The sequence below is a fragment of the Poecile atricapillus genome, chromosome W (genome assembly GCF_030490865.1).
Source record: "Poecile atricapillus isolate bPoeAtr1 chromosome W, bPoeAtr1.hap1, whole genome shotgun sequence".
NCBI lineage: Eukaryota > Metazoa > Chordata > Aves > Passeriformes > Paridae > Poecile > Poecile atricapillus.
Genome location: NC_081288.1, coordinates 30,465,055 through 30,482,399, shown reverse-complemented (window position 1 = coordinate 30,482,399; position 17,345 = coordinate 30,465,055). Strand labels below are relative to the sequence as shown.

Sequence of the window (17,345 nt, the reverse complement as noted above, 5' to 3'; positions counted from 1 at the left end):
GAGCTTAGTTTAACTTTGTATTTTCAAACATTAATTTATTAACTCTCCCTCTGCAGATTTTTTCAATAGCAAAACACATTTGACACAGTACTATCAATCTCAGTATTGTCAAGCTCACAACCAAGCACACCCATCTCCTCTGAACTGTCCACTGGTGATTTTCATTACTGTTCAACAGCCATGAAGGAGAAATGTATTCAGTTATAATGAAGTGCTAGGAACTGATACCCTGAATTTCAACAACTGTACTGAGAAGGGTGGGTTTGGGCTGTTATTCTGGATTTGATTTGCACTTGTTTGGTTTTTTCAAAAAAAAAAAAAAAGCAAGTTGTAGTTTATGTAGTAAAAAAACCCAGGCATTTGATATTGCTATTTATTTCTTTTTAAAAATTAGATAATTCTCAATGTAATATTCTAGCAACATGCTACTAAGCACTCTATACATTCCTTCTTCAGAATAATTCCAACTAGATCTTGGCAAGGATAAACCAAATAAGAATTACTTTAATAGTACCATCCAGAGTTAAACCAAAGGAGAACTCCTCCCCTGAATCTGACATTGTATTTATGTGTAATTGCACCACTCATATTTAATACTGTGTTGTTTTATATAACTATTTAAATACAAGTATTTTGCTTCTCTAATAGAAATATTGTATGTCTATTTTTTCATCTAATTCAGAATAATAAAATAAAAATTTCCATGGGCATTAAGAAGAGTTTCAACTAGGATTTCATATGGCAGGCTTTAAAATATTGCCTGAACCAGTTCTTCCACAGAGTTCTTGATTAAAATCTGTACAGTTTCAATAACTATTTCCAGCAGTGCAAATTATATGCCCTTCAAAAAGTTTTGATGAAAACCATTTTAATTAAAACTGGTTTGACAACCTGAATATGCAAAGTCAAACCACAGGATACTAAATACTTTTTGAGATTTGTTTGCTTATCTACAAACAGAACTTCCCTCCAATATCCTATGGAGCAGAAACAATTGTGGTAGCAATTAAAAGATTTTCATTTGTCAGATTCAAGGTCACTAGTTAAATTATTCTATCAGTTTTAATTCCAGCAAAGACAATCTCTTACAGGCATGTATGGTTTTGTACATTGTTTCCTAAGTTGTTTAGAAGCACACTCTTATAGTCTCTATTTTACAGTGTTGTGCTTTTTTACTTTTTCATCTGTACCAGTTTTTAGCTGAAAATTATTGTTCCATTTGTACAAATTACCCATTATTTAAACTGTATAATTACATTTCATGTAATCTCACAATTTCACTGGGTAATTAAGTGACTCTCTACAGCTTTTTTTATCAAAAAAAAGCGCAATATACAATCAATGAATCCCAGTAGGATTTTTCCCCCTCACAAGCACTGACATTATTTAAATAAACTGAACCAAATCCTTGGGCATGTCTGATAAGTTGTGCAGGAATCAGACATGCATGCAAAATGGCTCAAAGCTCACCTGTCACGAAGGGCCAGATCCTACATCAGGGCTACATCCTCTTCACACAGAAAGGAAAAATAAAGTGTGAATGTGTAAATTACATCAGCTGTACAGATACAGTGGACCTTCATGCAGAAGGAAAGCCCAATAGTATGCCCTCTTATTTAAATTCTCCAGCATTTACTGTTTTATTTTAGGAGTGCATATGGAAAGGATATATGGAACTCTATAGCACCAGAGGAATATACTTAAAATCCTCTCGGGGCAAATTACACTGAATGTAGGGCCAGTTTAGGGCTGGTATTTTAATTTTCAGTAGCTATACTATTCTAGAGGATCTAGCCTGTATCATCATAGTGCAAATGTAACCTCTTGTATAGATATCTTCTGGCAACAATCAAACAACATAACCTTAGAAAGAGAGGTACACCTTGTTAGTGAGGCATGGTGCATGGACTCTTATGTACCCAGGCACCTTCTTTCATTGCTGAACCATCCACTTTTCAGAAAACATCTTAAATACAACGTTTCTTTTGATAATATTAAAAGTAGATGATATGATTTTTTTTCTCAGTAAATTAATAAAGTACAGTATAAACTGGTTATTCCAAAATCATTTCAGTTTAAAATGGGCTGAGAAAAATTACAATGTTTAATGATAATTTCAGAATAGTACCTGGTTCACAAACAATTTCTTTGTAATGAAAAAACTGTCTGTAAGCAAAAAAATAACCACATTTTCAAGTGATTTGCAAACAGTATTTTAGGTACCACCACCACTTGCAGTTCTGATGAGGATGCTTTGCACCAATAGAACACTGTCCTACTGATGATCAACATTCATCTTCTTCATGCGATGAAGCAGAGCATCCTTTTCCATTTGGACCTCAGCAAGAGCCATTTTGGCTTTGGCTAGCTCCTGTTTGAGACATTCATTTTCTTCAATAAGCTGAAATGATCGGGTTAGAAAAGAAATCTATTAGTATACCTCCATACTGATGAGTTTTTCCATTACAGTAACTTTTAAAATACCTAATGCTCCCATTCATTGCTGGGTGGAGGATTGCTGAGGCTGAGTCAACTGCAACTGATTCTCAGTAAGTGTAGAACATGGAGAGAATTGATACCATTAAATTGATACCATTTTTGATACCAAAAGGTGGGATAGCCAGTGCTTCAGCTATGCCATTTCCATGCTGGAGTAGAATGGAAATGACCCAAGATTCTAAGTTCTAGGAACAGATTCTTACCAGAAAGACAGTGAGAAAAACAGCCAAATTATTGTGTGGCTTCTGTCATCATCCATTCAAAATCTATGTATGACTGATAGATTAGTAAGGGTCTGACCAAACAGCCAAGTCCCTTGTCTTTGGCAGCTGTGTGGTACAGGAATGAGGGAGATAGGGAGAATAAAACTCCCTTATAAAACTCCCTCTGACATAATGGAAAAGAGTCACTGTGCAGTGCATTATTACATTATTTAGAAAGCAGTATTAAATTGCTGAACCACACTATAATATCAACAATCCATATTTTCCACCTCAAACAGACTTCTAAACAGAAGAGTATCACAGGCTCATCCCCAGATAGCCTTAAAATTATGATTAATAATGATTGTAATATAATTTTGAGGGAGCAAGGTGAAGACAAAATGAGTTCTTAATACCTCATTTTTAAGGAAGTCAGATGAATCCCTGCTTGATTTAGAAGGTCTGGGTGTTTCCCAAGCAGTTTGCGTGGCTTGGTCCTGTGTTTTACGTTCAACAGATCCCACTGCTTGCTGCAATGTACTGCTTGAATTCTTCATCTTTGACACATCATTTACTTTTTGATTGTCTGCATTACAGAAATAGTGTGCAGGGATTTTGTAAAAAAAAAAAATTTAAGCTTTATTCTTATCAATACAAAATTAAACCCACCTAAAACAAATATAATATTAAGTACATTGATATTTGTGTCTCAAAATCAAATTTAAGAATAAAATTTAATTTAAAACATAACCTTTTAGAAGATGAAAGAAACAATATGTAACTTCCAGCCTGAAGAAAATAAACACATTTTCATACCAACCTGTATTATCACCACCGAATATGCACTCTGAATAATCAGAAATTTGAGAACTATTAATATTGCTATTAACATACTGTCTCCCGGTCTCTCTGAAGACTGCATTTACATTTAAAGACATAGTGTGATAAACCTGCAGAATCACGTTTTTAAATTAGAAAATAACTTTAATTACTTGGCATTAAAGAAACTTTCTAGCATTTGTAACTGAACTGCACTATAACATCTGTTAAAATATACTGTTGTACATCAAGGAAAAAGTCAGGGTCATGGTTTTACAGTAGTTTCTACTACTAGCTGCAACACAAAACAACAAAAATGGTAACCACCTTGGTAATCTGTAAAGAAAGACAATTTTTTAATTTGCTTTGCAGCAATAAAGGAACCCTAAACTTATCATGATGAAGTGATATGCACTGATGAAGCATATCCTGATGACATTATAAGCATATTTTTATTTCTCCCAGGTTGAGTCAGCTGTGAGTTCTCACAGCCAATACACTATTCAAAAAGATAATCTTCCTTTTTGTGACTACACTTAGAATTATGGCATATGGCAACACAGCTTACACAAATTATCATCAGTTATCTTTTCATAATTAGTCCCATGTATGCAAAAAGGAAAAAACAACAGGATTAGAGAACTGAGATATGAAGGTGCAGGAACATACAAACCTCTAATGAGAAAAGTGCCATCATCATTTCTTTCTATCCAGAGTATGTCAATATGCAGTTTTATGGGTACAAGCTCAGATGCCTTAAGATTTTCACGTGGACTATCATCCTAAAAAATACACATAATAAAAAAAGAGTTAACAGGGAAATCAAAATAGATAATTGGGATGTTTATTTAAAAATAAGTGGATTTAATGAAAGTTGAAAGGGAATGTTTCAGAGCAGAATCTTCTAATGGGATCTCCACTAAACTTTGGCTTCATTTTTTTCCCCCAAGGATTGTATTAAAGGCTGAAAATTATCTCTGGAGTAAGTCTGCTGAACTCAATATATAGTCCGATTAAAATACTTCAAAGTGTTTTTACAGACATCTCAATAAGATTATATCCCAACTCAAGACATTTGTTAGCTCAGGAGCTCTCTGAATCACAGATAAGAAGCCTGTGCTATATAGTATCTGATTTTCCCTTGAACTACTTAAAGATTGAATGGGTACAGCTATCATTCTTGAGCAGATTTTGTTTTTTCAGAATTTAGTTTGGGATGACACCAGCTGCAATTTCATTATACTACTATATTTAACAGAAGAGAAGCTTCACAAATTACTTCTTTGGGGTCTCCCCAGTAAGTCTTTATAGTTCATTATCCCTGTCAAACAGAATAACACAGACGGTATAATCAGAAACTATATCTATCAGAAGTAAAAGTGTACCAAGAAAGCCGTTGAGATATAGCTTCCAAAGTTTCTTGAAACAGCATTGAGACTGCAGCAGAAAATGCAAGCAATAAAATAATCTTTCTTAAATTCCTCCCTTGCCATGAAACACACTGCATCAAGTCTCATGCAGAAAAAATAAAAGAACATACTGCATTGAATAGGAGATGCAGCACACATTTGAACCGTATCTTCTTACTCCTTAATACCCAACAACTCTATACAAATGAACCATCTCTATGTCACATTTGCAGTTTGTCAACCATCATGAGTAACTTCACCATGACTTGTGTGCACTGCTGAGTGAGCACTTCAGTGCTTTTACTGCCAAGTAGAATCTTGTTGCCAGCTTATTATTGTACATTCCCCATCTCAAGCAGCTGCTTTCTCAAGAACATTTTGCGTAAGTCTGCCTTCTTGCCAATAAACTAGCACAATCCTGGTTTTAAATGCAAATGACTATATGTAAAGACTTCGTTATTTGCATTTGGGAATTCATGTTTGTGATCCACTGAAATCAGAGGAACAGATCCACAGTTCTTACAGAAAATGCTTGTGCTATGCTAATCCTGTAGAGGAGGAACAGCTCTAAAAGAATGCCCCAAGATCTTCAGGGGATGGAAGGGCTGTATCACTGAGGGAAGGAATACTGATGTATTCTTTAGTAGAACACAAGAAAACTGCCTTTCCAGTCAATAATGATCTTGGCAGAATAAAGACCTTAGCCCCAGATTGAGAACTGGAGCTGCTTTTCCAATCCTCACCCTGTTCAAAGTTTCTATGAGTGATTATTACTGTCCAAAGCAATGTAATAATTATCTTTATGTTTGTTTCTTTGTTTTTCTACACCCCTCAAAAAACCCCTTTATATTCAGGGGTTGTACAGCACAGAACTCACCATCTTCTTTAAATGTCTGAAAGTTCCCTAGGAGACTTAAGCAGAAGTGTCTTCTTAATGTTTTATTGTTAATATTTTAAGATATGGTGCTGAAAAATGCTTGCATTGTTTAGTATCTGTTTCTAGGTAGAACATGAAATTTGGGTTGTAAGAAACAGTGTTCAAATGGTTTGTACTGGAATTCCATAACCTCTTTCCTTATTTTGTACAGAACTTTCATTGCAAGAACTATCCTCCAACTAGGAGAGATAAATAACCTTTAAAATCCATGGTGTGTAATTAGAAAACCATATCCTTTGCTAAGCAAAAGACCCCAGAACCAGAAAAAAGCAAATTGTGCCTCTAGAAGCTTGATCTACCTTACATATGAAATTCCCAGACACTGTCACTCTACAAGAAAGATTTGGGTGAGGAGGAAATAGTATAAAATATTAATTCATACAAATAGCTTGGTCATGCAGATAATTCCCCTCCAGGCATACCACAGAGCTAACCAAATCTATGGATTTTAAAATTGTTTTAGTGTTATCTAAAGACCTTTCAGAGCATGATAGCAGTTTCTTTGAAGTTAACTGTATCCAGATTAGTAGTTTATCATCAAAGAAACAAGAACACAATTTTTTTTAGAGCAGCCAAGTATCTCATTGTTAACATACTTTTAAATTAATCCTTGCATTAGAAACTTTTATCTTCATGGGCATCACTTCTGCGACAGTTTCATCTTCTAGAAAATGCTGAATGTTTGTGAGAGAAGATGTTAGAAATTCAGCACTGAAGTTCTCCACATGACACTGAAGAAACCCATTTTTTACAGCTAGCAGGGAATGTACAACAGCACTAGGCCCGCTTTCCCATCTCAGACTAATCTCAGGTGATGAATTAACAGGTCCAGCCACAGATTTACAGTCAGAACCTGTTGCAAAAAGAAAACAAATTTGCATTAAAATTTTGCATTTACAAAAAAAATCAATTATGATGTAATTTCTGCCTCTATTGTCCAACTGATTTTCCAAAAAGTACCATAGAGTTATTATTCATAAAAGGCAGTGTTGCAAATACAGAACTTCAGAGCAAATTTCTAAGTCTATCACGTCAATACAAAAAATAAAGAGTACATATAAGGGCTACGACCTCACTGTGACAAGAGAAAGGACAATGCAGAACTATCACCATCCACAAAAATAAAAACAATTTTTTTTTTGTTGAAACAAGTGTTTTTGTTGAAACAAGTGTTTCCTTGGTGTCTTGACAATGGGAAAACAATTATTTTGCATGCTTTTCCACTAAGTCCTTAAATTTCAATTCAGGAAAACATTAAAGTCACTTCACTCTCTTGAGAGCAGGTGTTTTCTTGGAAAGGCTGAACTTCCTGACTTAGGAACCATAAACAGCAATGCAGTAAGATAGAGAATATGATCACATATGCATTACTTGAGTGGCAATAGATTTGTATGTTAAAAAACTCTATGACTTTCTTGCTAATTTCAGTATCTTTATACAGTAAAAACAATTGCAACGTTCAACTTAAAAAGTTCTAAAAACCAAAATAAACTAAACTAGAATAAAAATTTAAGGTAACCAGATGAGGTGCGTGAGCAGTATTCATTTCTTGTAAAAAATAGTTATCCTGTGGGATTCTCAAGTCATCTCATTACTATGATGGCTGACCTACAGAAATTATCTCTATGACAAGAATCACAGTCACAGAAACTATAGAACAAACAAGCATTGAAACTTGAAAGATATCTCAAGAAAGAAACTCAAGAAAAACCAAACAAATTACGTCAATTCATCATGCAACAGACACTGCCTAGAGCTACAGCAGCCTGACAACGTAATTGATTTGCTTTCCTATTTGTACATTAATTGTGTTCCTCTTCCTGTATAGTGTGCCAGTTCATGGATGACCGGGCACAGCAGCAGTCAGGACTCACACAGTTATCTACTGGCACTAGAATTGGGGTGGATGGACCCACTGTCAATCAGGCAAAGACCAATGGCAAGATGAACGTGAGGATCTTCAGCCTCTGCTGTGAACCAGAATCTCTCCCTTTGTTACCTCTGTAAACAGAGGTTTCCACAACACCAACGGCTCTTCCACAACTCCATCCTTAAATCTTTCCAATGTTTAAGAAGTGCTAAATCTCATATTCCCCTCCCCCACAAAACCCACACCAAAAACAAAGCAACCAACCAAAACCATAATACAAGTATCAACTATCTTTTTAGGCTCAGTCCAGAGGGAAGTGAATAAACTACCGGCAGCCCAGGAGAAGAAGAGGTACCCTCCAGATAGAAGAACAATGACCACTCAGTTCAATGAATCTCTGCAACTGGTTCAGGAAACTTAATTTCCCTCAAGGGCACATATACTTCCCACACATACAGATAAAGAAATAAGCAGTAGGTGCCCTAAGCATTTCTGCACCTGAAGAGAGTGCCTGCATCATTGCAGGAAGAATCCAAAATACACAAAAAGAGCAGAGGAAAAGACCACACATTCAGCCTCATCTTTGGGACAATTTTAATTATCTTGCAGATACCTGAAAGGGGCAGTGCCAAGGGAAGATGGAATAAAAAGTGTGCTAAAAATTTTGGAAGCTGCTGTGAACTGCTGTTGCCTTCTCACAAGCATGTTCAGCATGGTAAAATCTCAGTAAAAGCACAGCCCTCCCACAATATCTCTGCCATACTCCATCCTGCCTTCTTTTGCATTTGCTGCCAGGCAAGATCATTGCAATATTGCAGTCCTGCATCCAGCCCTGCATGGAACTGCACAGCTGCCATGCAGCCTTCAACTTAGTCCAGCTTTTAGCCACATTCTTCCCTTTTTACGTCTACTGCATTAACAGTATAGTAGATTTTAAGTAGCTATTTTCATCCAGAGCATCTTGTAGACTGTAATTATAACTTGAGTATTCACTGCATTGCATGGTTCCTCAGGTTGTTGGCTTTAACTGTTAATGCAGCACTTAAGGAAGTTTTATTAAAGGTCTTGAAGAATGAGATTGCTTTTATTGGGATATTATCGTACGCATTTGCTCAAATGTTCTTTTAGTTGTATTTTTTTACCATTAACTCTTTTAAACAGTCTCTTTTGATCTGTTTCTCAAGCTTTTTCCAAACTTTTCCTCTTTTTGTTCTAACTGAAATGATTATGAGACATGGGGAGTAGCAGCAGCTACAGAAGATTCCTGACAATACAGAAATCATAGTGGAGAGATGTACCTTATAGAATAGGAGTGACCAGCAATTCATAAAACCAAAAAAAAAGTATTGTTGGGTCACCCATACAGGTACCCACCAGAAAGAGAAAAGGAAGAGATATGAAGTGGAAGTATCTGGAGATTCCAATCATGTCATACCTTTTCTATCCACAAAATAATTAGACAGTGCACAAGCCTCCTATTATCAGCTGAGAAGCATTATTATTATCAGAGGTTCAAGCTGTAGATACACACAAGAGCAGGAAGGTGGCATGTTCATACTATTTACTCCCACTGGCTTTTACAGAGGATATGGCAGATAACCAGGAATCAATCTGCCTGCTGCATGATCTGAAGGTCAGCCATGAGTCCTCCCTGCTGGACCTTCTCCTAGCCTTCAGATGCTTGAATACAACACCATGCAACAGCTGCTCAGGCAGCAGCTGCTGGCAATGGCTCAGCTCACCAGTAAATGGATTCTTTAGCCAGGGCATCAGAGGCTGTACCACCTCTGAAGCTGAAGCACCTCCTGAACAAAAACCATGCTGATAGAAGGTTGGAATAAAAAAAATGGCAGCCAACAGCTGCTATAGCTATTTCCTGGGAAGGGAGCTGAACCAGAAGCAGGTGCGTCCAGGATCTCCCCCAAAAACCCTACAGTGTAACAGAGCTTACATCCAGCAATCCATGTAGAAGGCTGGAAGAGAGGAGCAAAGTGTCTGACGAGACACTGGTTGATCTAGCTGTGCAAATATCTGACTTGAAACTACACTCTGTATTAAGATTAGAATAAACAAAAAACCAACCAACCACCAAAACCCCCCAAAAACAAACAAAAAACCCAAACCAAACCAAAACCAGTTATCTGTCTTTAAAGCTCTTATTTCCTGACAGCGAAAAATTCTTTAATTTTTCTTAAACCTCATATTATAAACCTGATTAAACTGTGTGTGTCATTTAATCTAGAGAAACTGATCTTGAAAAAAAGAAACATTCCTTCAAAGTAAGGTACATTAAGTAAAATACTATTAGAGTCATAAGGGAGTTCCATCTTCACAAAACAGTAACACAGTGGAAGGTGTTGTGGTTCCACCTCACCAGCAGCCAGGCCCCACACAGCATCTCACTCCACCACCAGTGGGATTGGGGAGAGAACTGGGGAAAGAATTGGAAGGGTAAAGCCAGAAAACTTGTGGCTTAAAATAAAGACAGTTTAATAGGGAAAAAAATCCAAAACCACAGCCCCATACCAGTCACTATGAAGACAATTAGTTCTACCTCAGCCAAAACCAGCACATAATGTAGCTTACTTCATTTTCAAAAAAGCAAACTAATGACCAGAATTCAATGCAATGCACCTTTCTACCCACACAATCATACACAATTCTATTTACTTATTCTTCCTTTTTAGTGTATGGCAATGAAGAAAGAAAACAGAGATCTAAACCAGCATAAATGGGATGCTAGTCTAACATAAAACTTTGTTTGCATTTTTATTTACTTAGAACAAATGCTTCCAGCTCCAATTTCACCATACTGAATTGTTAGTTCTTACCAACAGTTCTGTTGCACTGATATTGTCGGACACCAATGTTTCCTAGTTGGTTTGGTATCACTTGGTTGACCTGTAAGCATATTTCTGTGTCTTCTCCTCTGATGTCAATTTCACCATTAACACCAAATACTTGAAAAACCACAACAGACATCTGTCGACAAAACCCAGATAAAACAATATAAGACTATAGAATGAATTTACAATGACTGTTTGTAAGGGATGTCTAAACCTTTTCCATCACAAAAGGAAAAAATCCCTCTGTATCCAATCCCTCTGTATCTGTGCTCACAGAAGCACAAAGCTTTCTCATTTTCTTCTTCTTTTCCTTTTGTATACATTGGCTTTATAATGGATTGCTCAACAGCCTGTCCAAAGACAGACACTTGTATTTATACCTCACTAACACCAACTCAGAACTGGCTAGAAAAGCCATGGATGTGACACAGTTTCCTTACTCTGACAGAGAAGCACATTACCTATGTGATACCTGAAATGTCAGGTATCTGACATTACCTACAACTGCATTCAACTTTAGGTGTTTCATAAGCACAACCAAGCACTTGCAGTGTTGAATCAGACCAGGTTAAAAAGCTATGATAGGCTACTAGACTTCAGCTATCTGCATAGTGGTCAGCCCATTTCTCTAATTACTGGGTTGCAGTATTTTTAAAAAAGAAGTAGAAGCCAGTTTTAAGGCAGCTTTGGTATCAGAAGATATGTGTTCATCATCATTACTACTATTTTGGGCTCATTTTTCTAATGACTTGAAAAATCACCTCTAAAAGAAGCCATTTCAGTTCTGTTTTAAGGTTTAATTTATGGAATCACATATTCTAATGAAATACAATAATATTACCATTTCTTCACTAGTCTCATGGGCATTTTCTGAAGCAGCACTCATGGCATCTGGAGATGACCCATCACAATTTTCAATCACTGTGCCTCCTTCATGGACATTTTCTGATGGACTTTGATAGTTTGTGGCTGTAATACCTTCCATATTTATATCAGAAAAAAGGAAAAGTTAGCACAGCATAACCTGAATCACTCCTACATTAAGAATAAAGTCAGTGTCTGTTAGTGTATGCACACATTAACTCATTTTTAACATGAGCTGAATGGCTTATTAAGGAAATATCTATGATTGAACTGCCTTACAAAGAGGAAAGTTCTAGATGCTAATCAAAAGTAAAGCAGCATATTGTGACAGAACCAAACCCGCACTCTACATGCATTGTTAAAAAATAACTGTGAAGGCATTTTTTAATCTTCCAAATCAAATAATATAAATGTGACCCAGCTGGAAAAAAAAATCCAAGTTGTGTATCTAAAATACTGCACAGTGCCTTTAGAGCAGATGCTTGTATGTTTAGAGAAGTAAGCTACATATCTTTTCATTAAAGCAATCATGATAGTGTTTCCTTGACAAATGGAAAGCATACTTAACCTACAGTTAAATATTGCTGAACAAACTAAAAAGACATATAAAGGTTATTTAAAATGGAAAATTTATTTTATGGCATACTCCCACATAAACACATGTAGGAATACTCCTACAATTCAAATACGTAACAGGCTTGCAAGTGTAGCAGTCTTCTCATTATTGCTCTAGACTGAAGAGAAATCCTACAGAAAAAAAATAGTCAGTCTTCATGCAAATTAGAATTATCAGAAAAGAGGTAGCAATAAGGTCTTCTTACTCTATTTCCTTACATGAGAAAATTATTTCATCAGTATATGCACAGATGAGCAAAAATTGGACAAATACCTGCTATCAGACAGTCAATAGCTGGGAACTACTCCTCAAGGGGTGAGCTGCAAGGAGACTACCAAATCTATCTGCCTGGTAATTAGCACAGTGAGCATTAGTGAAAACTCATTTCTTTTTCATCCACTTCTAAAATGAAAGCTTCTTTACCACTTCAAGTGTAACACTGATTCAGGCTACAACCTGTAAGTACTTGCAGCCAAAGCAGTTGCATTTAAGCACAGCAAGAAACAAGTTCTCCTTAATTCAGATTTGCAACACAGCACTTCAATGCTCTTACTTTCCTTAAGAGAGGAAAATTAAGCAGTGTTAAAATTAAATAGTGCTGCTTAAGGAGCACACATTATCCCTTTCCCCTGAAAAGACATATGGTGAATACACTTCATATTACTGGTGAAGGCAACAGAAATAGTCTTGTATTTGTAAAGTATCCAGGATTTGCTGGACTAGAATCCTTTTGAGCAGGACTTTAATAACAAACAACATTTTCATGTATTGCTTAAAAATATTTAATTAAACCAACTTACCTTTCTCCAGAAAGCTTTGACTATCACTTCCATCACTCTCTATCAAATGATCCTCTAACATCATACTATCAATAGAGATGGTGTCCAGAGAGACTTGTGAAGGACTTCTCTTCATATTTTTGTAAGAAACAGAGAACGCAGGGAGGTTGGATGAGCAGCGTTCCTTAGGCTTGCCACTTTTAAAACAAAAAGATATGAAGACATTATTATTTAAAATTAAAGGAAATACATAGAAGTTACTTTAAAATTTTTTCTCTAAACCAGGCAAGATATAAAAGAAAAAATCTGATTATTCAAGTATCCTTTGCTAAGTAAAAGAAGTAAATCTAGAAACAATATACATTCATGTAGGTATTTGTGTCAATACTTCTCTCAATACACATTTCCTAACATTTAAACTGAAAACAAATAGTTTAAATCAATTGGCTAACGCTTCATTTTAACTTTCACTGAATGCTGGATACTGCATAACTTCTTACATGCTTTAAAAATTTTCATCTACTAGAGCACAGAATCACAGAACAGCCTGAGTTGGAAGGATCATTGAGTCCAACTCCTAAGATGTTCCCTCCTTGACTGCTAAAAGTACTAAAAGTCTGTGGCAAACAAGATTGATAAATATTTTCAATGACTAGGAAAACTGATTCAGTATTAAATCTTCTATACCTTGAAGAAGGCTGGGATGCAAACATTTTAACTGAAGTCACTTTCTCTTTGTTGATTTCAAGCTCTTCAGATTCTAAGGCAGTTTCTGTTTCCAAGTCAGTGACTTGGTTAGGACAGCCTTCAGTTGTGCCTTCCTGTTCGTTTAACTTATTTGAAAATATGTTTCTGTCATCCTCTTTATCAATGAAAAATTCAGTAGAATCTTCTCTCTTATTTAGAATGGACACTGAATCCCTAGGATTCAAACTACTTTTCTCACTTAGAGGTCCACAGACCTCTTCTGAATCACTTCTACTAAAAAGTCCACTGCTTGCTCCTTCACTTGTATCTCCCAAACCTTTATCTGATGCATCATCAGAAAATGACATTGCTTTCTGAAAATCCGTATTACTGTCTGATTTAAACAAAAGAGGATCTATCAAAATTCCTTTACTAACTTCGGCATTCAGAGGCTTGCAGTCATTTACATAACCAAAATTAGTAATACCAGCTTCCACTATCTTACTACCAACTAATTTACTCTCTGAAGTAAGAGTTTCCCCATTTCCCACAGGGGAGAGTTCTGATGGCACGGGACCTCCTTCCTCCTCAAGAGGAGATTTACAAGGGTTTCCCTGAGTCACCGGATGGAGCAGTAAGGCTACTTCTGCACTTTTCAGTAGAATCCCAATGCAGACATCTGTTTGCTTTGCAGGTCTTCCTGTCACTGCCTCTACATCATTCCTTAAGTTTTCCAGTAGCAATACAAGAGATTCATGGAGAAACAGCAAAAAAAGGTACTGGTAGTGATTGATCTGCACGCTTACATGTTTTTGAACATGGACAAGAACATTTACGTCTGCATCGGAGGAAGAGCTTTCAGAAAGCGCTCCTGAAGTCTCAGACATTTGAATGCCATTGGTTGAGGGCTCAATCTCACTGCTGTAATACTCCTTTAGAAGTTTCTTACGTTGCAATCTATTAGAGAGATCACTAGATTCACTTTTTGGAATGTTGAAGGCTGACTGATTATGGGTTACCAGCTCTTTTTGTGACTTTGCAAATCTTATTGGCTGGCAAATCCAAAGTGAAAGTGGGAAGGAGTCCACAAAGTTTATTGGCCGGCCTTTCCCGCTTTTTGTTCCTTCATAATCTACCCAAAACTGGGAAAAATGCATGGCCCAAACATCAGTAGCTGCAGATGTCTTTAATGCATATTTATTCAATTCTGGGATGATATAACCTTTATAAACATCGTGCATTCTGGTATCTTGTTCATGAGCGTGTCTCTGGAAGATTGGATGTAAAAGATTAAAATTTTTGGGGGACTTAGGAAAAGTGGTAAAAGTTCTACTGAAAAATTCAGAATCCTTGAAGTTCTGAAACAAAGCTTCAAGATCAGAGTGTCTGCAGTTTGGTGAGCATCTGGTATTCGTAGCAATCATCTCTGAACTTTGAATGGAAAGTGCACGAGGTTGATCTTTATGAATTTCAGGCTTGTTTTCAAATGGGATTATGATCTGCAAGGGAGAAATAGATTTTGTCTAGTTAAAAATACGTAGATTAAGAAGGTATACAATTAAACAAAATTATAGCCGTAACAGTTTATACAAAGGAATATAATTACAGTTTTATGGGAAATCAAGTACGGTGACACAGAACAGTGTCGGGCTCACAGATAATGATTTATGTTTTCTCTCATTTTTAAGAAGGATGCTGTGGCATCAATATTTGTACAAAACATATTTCTTATCTGAAGGTCTTAAATTTAGTTCAACTGTATTAGGCTGAAGTGGCTAATTTCTTCAACTCAAGCAGCTTAGTAGAAAGTTTCTTCAAGTGTTTCCAAAATGTACAGCTTTGAAAAACAAAGAATTATAATTTGGAGTTCAGTCTGGCATATCAGATAGGCTTTTTCACTGTACCGAGTACTACAATATTTTATTTCTATGTTAAGATACAAGCAAACAGTTAAATGTGCTAATGCAACTAATATTTTTAATATCACAGAATATAGATCAGGTATTCTTGACAATTATTTGATAATCATAATACATTTGTTTCAGGAAAATAATAATATACTTCAACTCCTAAAGAACAACAAAATAGTTCAACACACTGTATTTAACCTGCATAATTTTAGTGCATATTTTAAAGTAAACATATTTTATGCCAAATCCTGAATCTTAAATTGTTAACATAAACCTTGGCCACTCTTGTTTTGCAAATATCAGTGAAACTGCCTTCTATCACAATATCTCCATTATGAATCTAGAAAGCAGGAGTAAAAAAAGCATTCATAAAGATACTTAAAAGGGTAATGGTAAAAGGTAATGAAAACTTCCTCATTTCACTTAAAAGGTAATGAAGCTTCCTCATTTAAATACAAGGATTCAGAAAAAAATAACCAATAAAATAATTTACTATATGCTATGTAAACATCAATTCATCATTTTCTAGAATAAAAATAATGCTCTTAATACAGGGGTGACATAATTAATATGACTCAAGGTTTGAGAATCAAGAATACTTTTATCCTCTTGTAGTTTAGTAGGCATTTCACATATAATAATTCAGTATCAGATCAATCTATATTTGCAGATTTCCAGTTGTTTGCTGTTAATAACTGTTTTTATTCAGTACAAACCATGTCCTTGTAAAGTTCCATTAAGAACGTAGCAAGAGCTTAGAAAGATAACCCTTGGTTCATATGCTGACTTTTTAGAACTCTTGAAACCTGCTGTGGGCACCACTGAAAAGACTTTTTTTGTTCAACCCCGGAACCATGGAAATCAATGAAATGCCCATTGCAAACAGGGGATGAGTGAGAAATTTATCTTCTCAATAATCCTTTTTTTACAAAGAAGGAGAAGTCAAGGGAAGCACATATTCGATGTTCAGCTGCGTTAACAAGCAACACTCCTCTGGAATAAGAGTACAGAGAACTCATGTACCTGAACTACACCAACAGCCAGCATGAAACAGAAAATGGTGAGAATGGGTTTTGGAGAAGGAAATAAACCTTCAGGAGGTTTATTCAGGATTCAGGATTCACCAACAAGTCAAAAGAGTTTTGATATAATACAACCAGAAGAACAAGGGAGGGCCCTTGCATTGATATAGAGTACAAATATTAATTTTTCACTAGTTATTTTTACTTTAGTGCTCAATTTCTTTTTAGTTCTGCTATGTCAAGTTCACTGACCATAGGGAAATAATTTGTTAGTACTCCCACTCAGATCTTCAATAAAAAACCTAAACACCCAAATATCAAAACCAAAATATCAGAACTCAGATGAAGGAGTACAAGAAACAAGATGCCTGTCTTCAAACAATCATATTCTTTTAGAGAAGTATTTCTTCATTCATTTAGGTATTTGTAAGAGAATAAGAGAAGAAATGGTCTTCCAAGGAAGCACAAAACCCTCACTCAATGACAGCATACCTTTAACATTAGTCCATCCACTCTCACATCAACATGTTCATCTGACTTTGAATTGTCATTTAACTTGTACATGGCCATGAACTGAATAAGACTCTGTTTCAAATCCAACACAAACTGGTTTAGCCAAAGAATACTTCTCTGATCCAGGGTGAACTGTAAAGCATTCAGCTGGCCATACAAATTTGGACATGGAACTAAAAGAGAAAAGAAAACAAAACCATGAGAATAAGTAAAAAGTTTATGGGTTGGTTTTTTTTTGGTTTTTAAATGATTGCAAACTTATATTTTCACCACTACTTTTCATCAGAGAAAGAACCTGGTCCTCTAGTCTCAAGGAAAAATTAATTGTTAAGGGATACTTGAAGCGATGCCTATTTCCCTCATTCCAAGCA

The 17,345-nt window shown here is 35.9% G+C and overlaps 1 protein-coding gene across 1 annotated transcript in view; it reads right to left on the bottom strand.

The window, feature by feature from the left end:
- Positions 1 to 359: 359 nt before the first annotated feature.
- The window catches only part of LOC131591808 (bridge-like lipid transfer protein family member 3B), a 47,103-nt gene continuing 30,117 nt past the window's right edge, over positions 360 to 17,345 (bottom strand). Inside the window, exons 13-21 of the mRNA XM_058862876.1 lie at positions 16,954 to 17,147; positions 13,530 to 15,028; positions 12,864 to 13,039; positions 11,425 to 11,561; positions 10,569 to 10,719; positions 6,464 to 6,720; positions 4,195 to 4,303; positions 3,119 to 3,288; positions 360 to 2,401 (exon numbers count right to left, since the gene is read on the bottom strand). Coding sequence (XP_058718859.1) covers positions 2,276 to 2,401; positions 3,119 to 3,288; positions 4,195 to 4,303; positions 6,464 to 6,720; positions 10,569 to 10,719; positions 11,425 to 11,561; positions 12,864 to 13,039; positions 13,530 to 15,028; positions 16,954 to 17,147 — 2,819 coding nt within the window. The 3' untranslated portion in view covers positions 360 to 2,275. The remainder of the gene's footprint in view (positions 2,402 to 3,118; positions 3,289 to 4,194; positions 4,304 to 6,463; positions 6,721 to 10,568; positions 10,720 to 11,424; positions 11,562 to 12,863; positions 13,040 to 13,529; positions 15,029 to 16,953; positions 17,148 to 17,345) is intronic.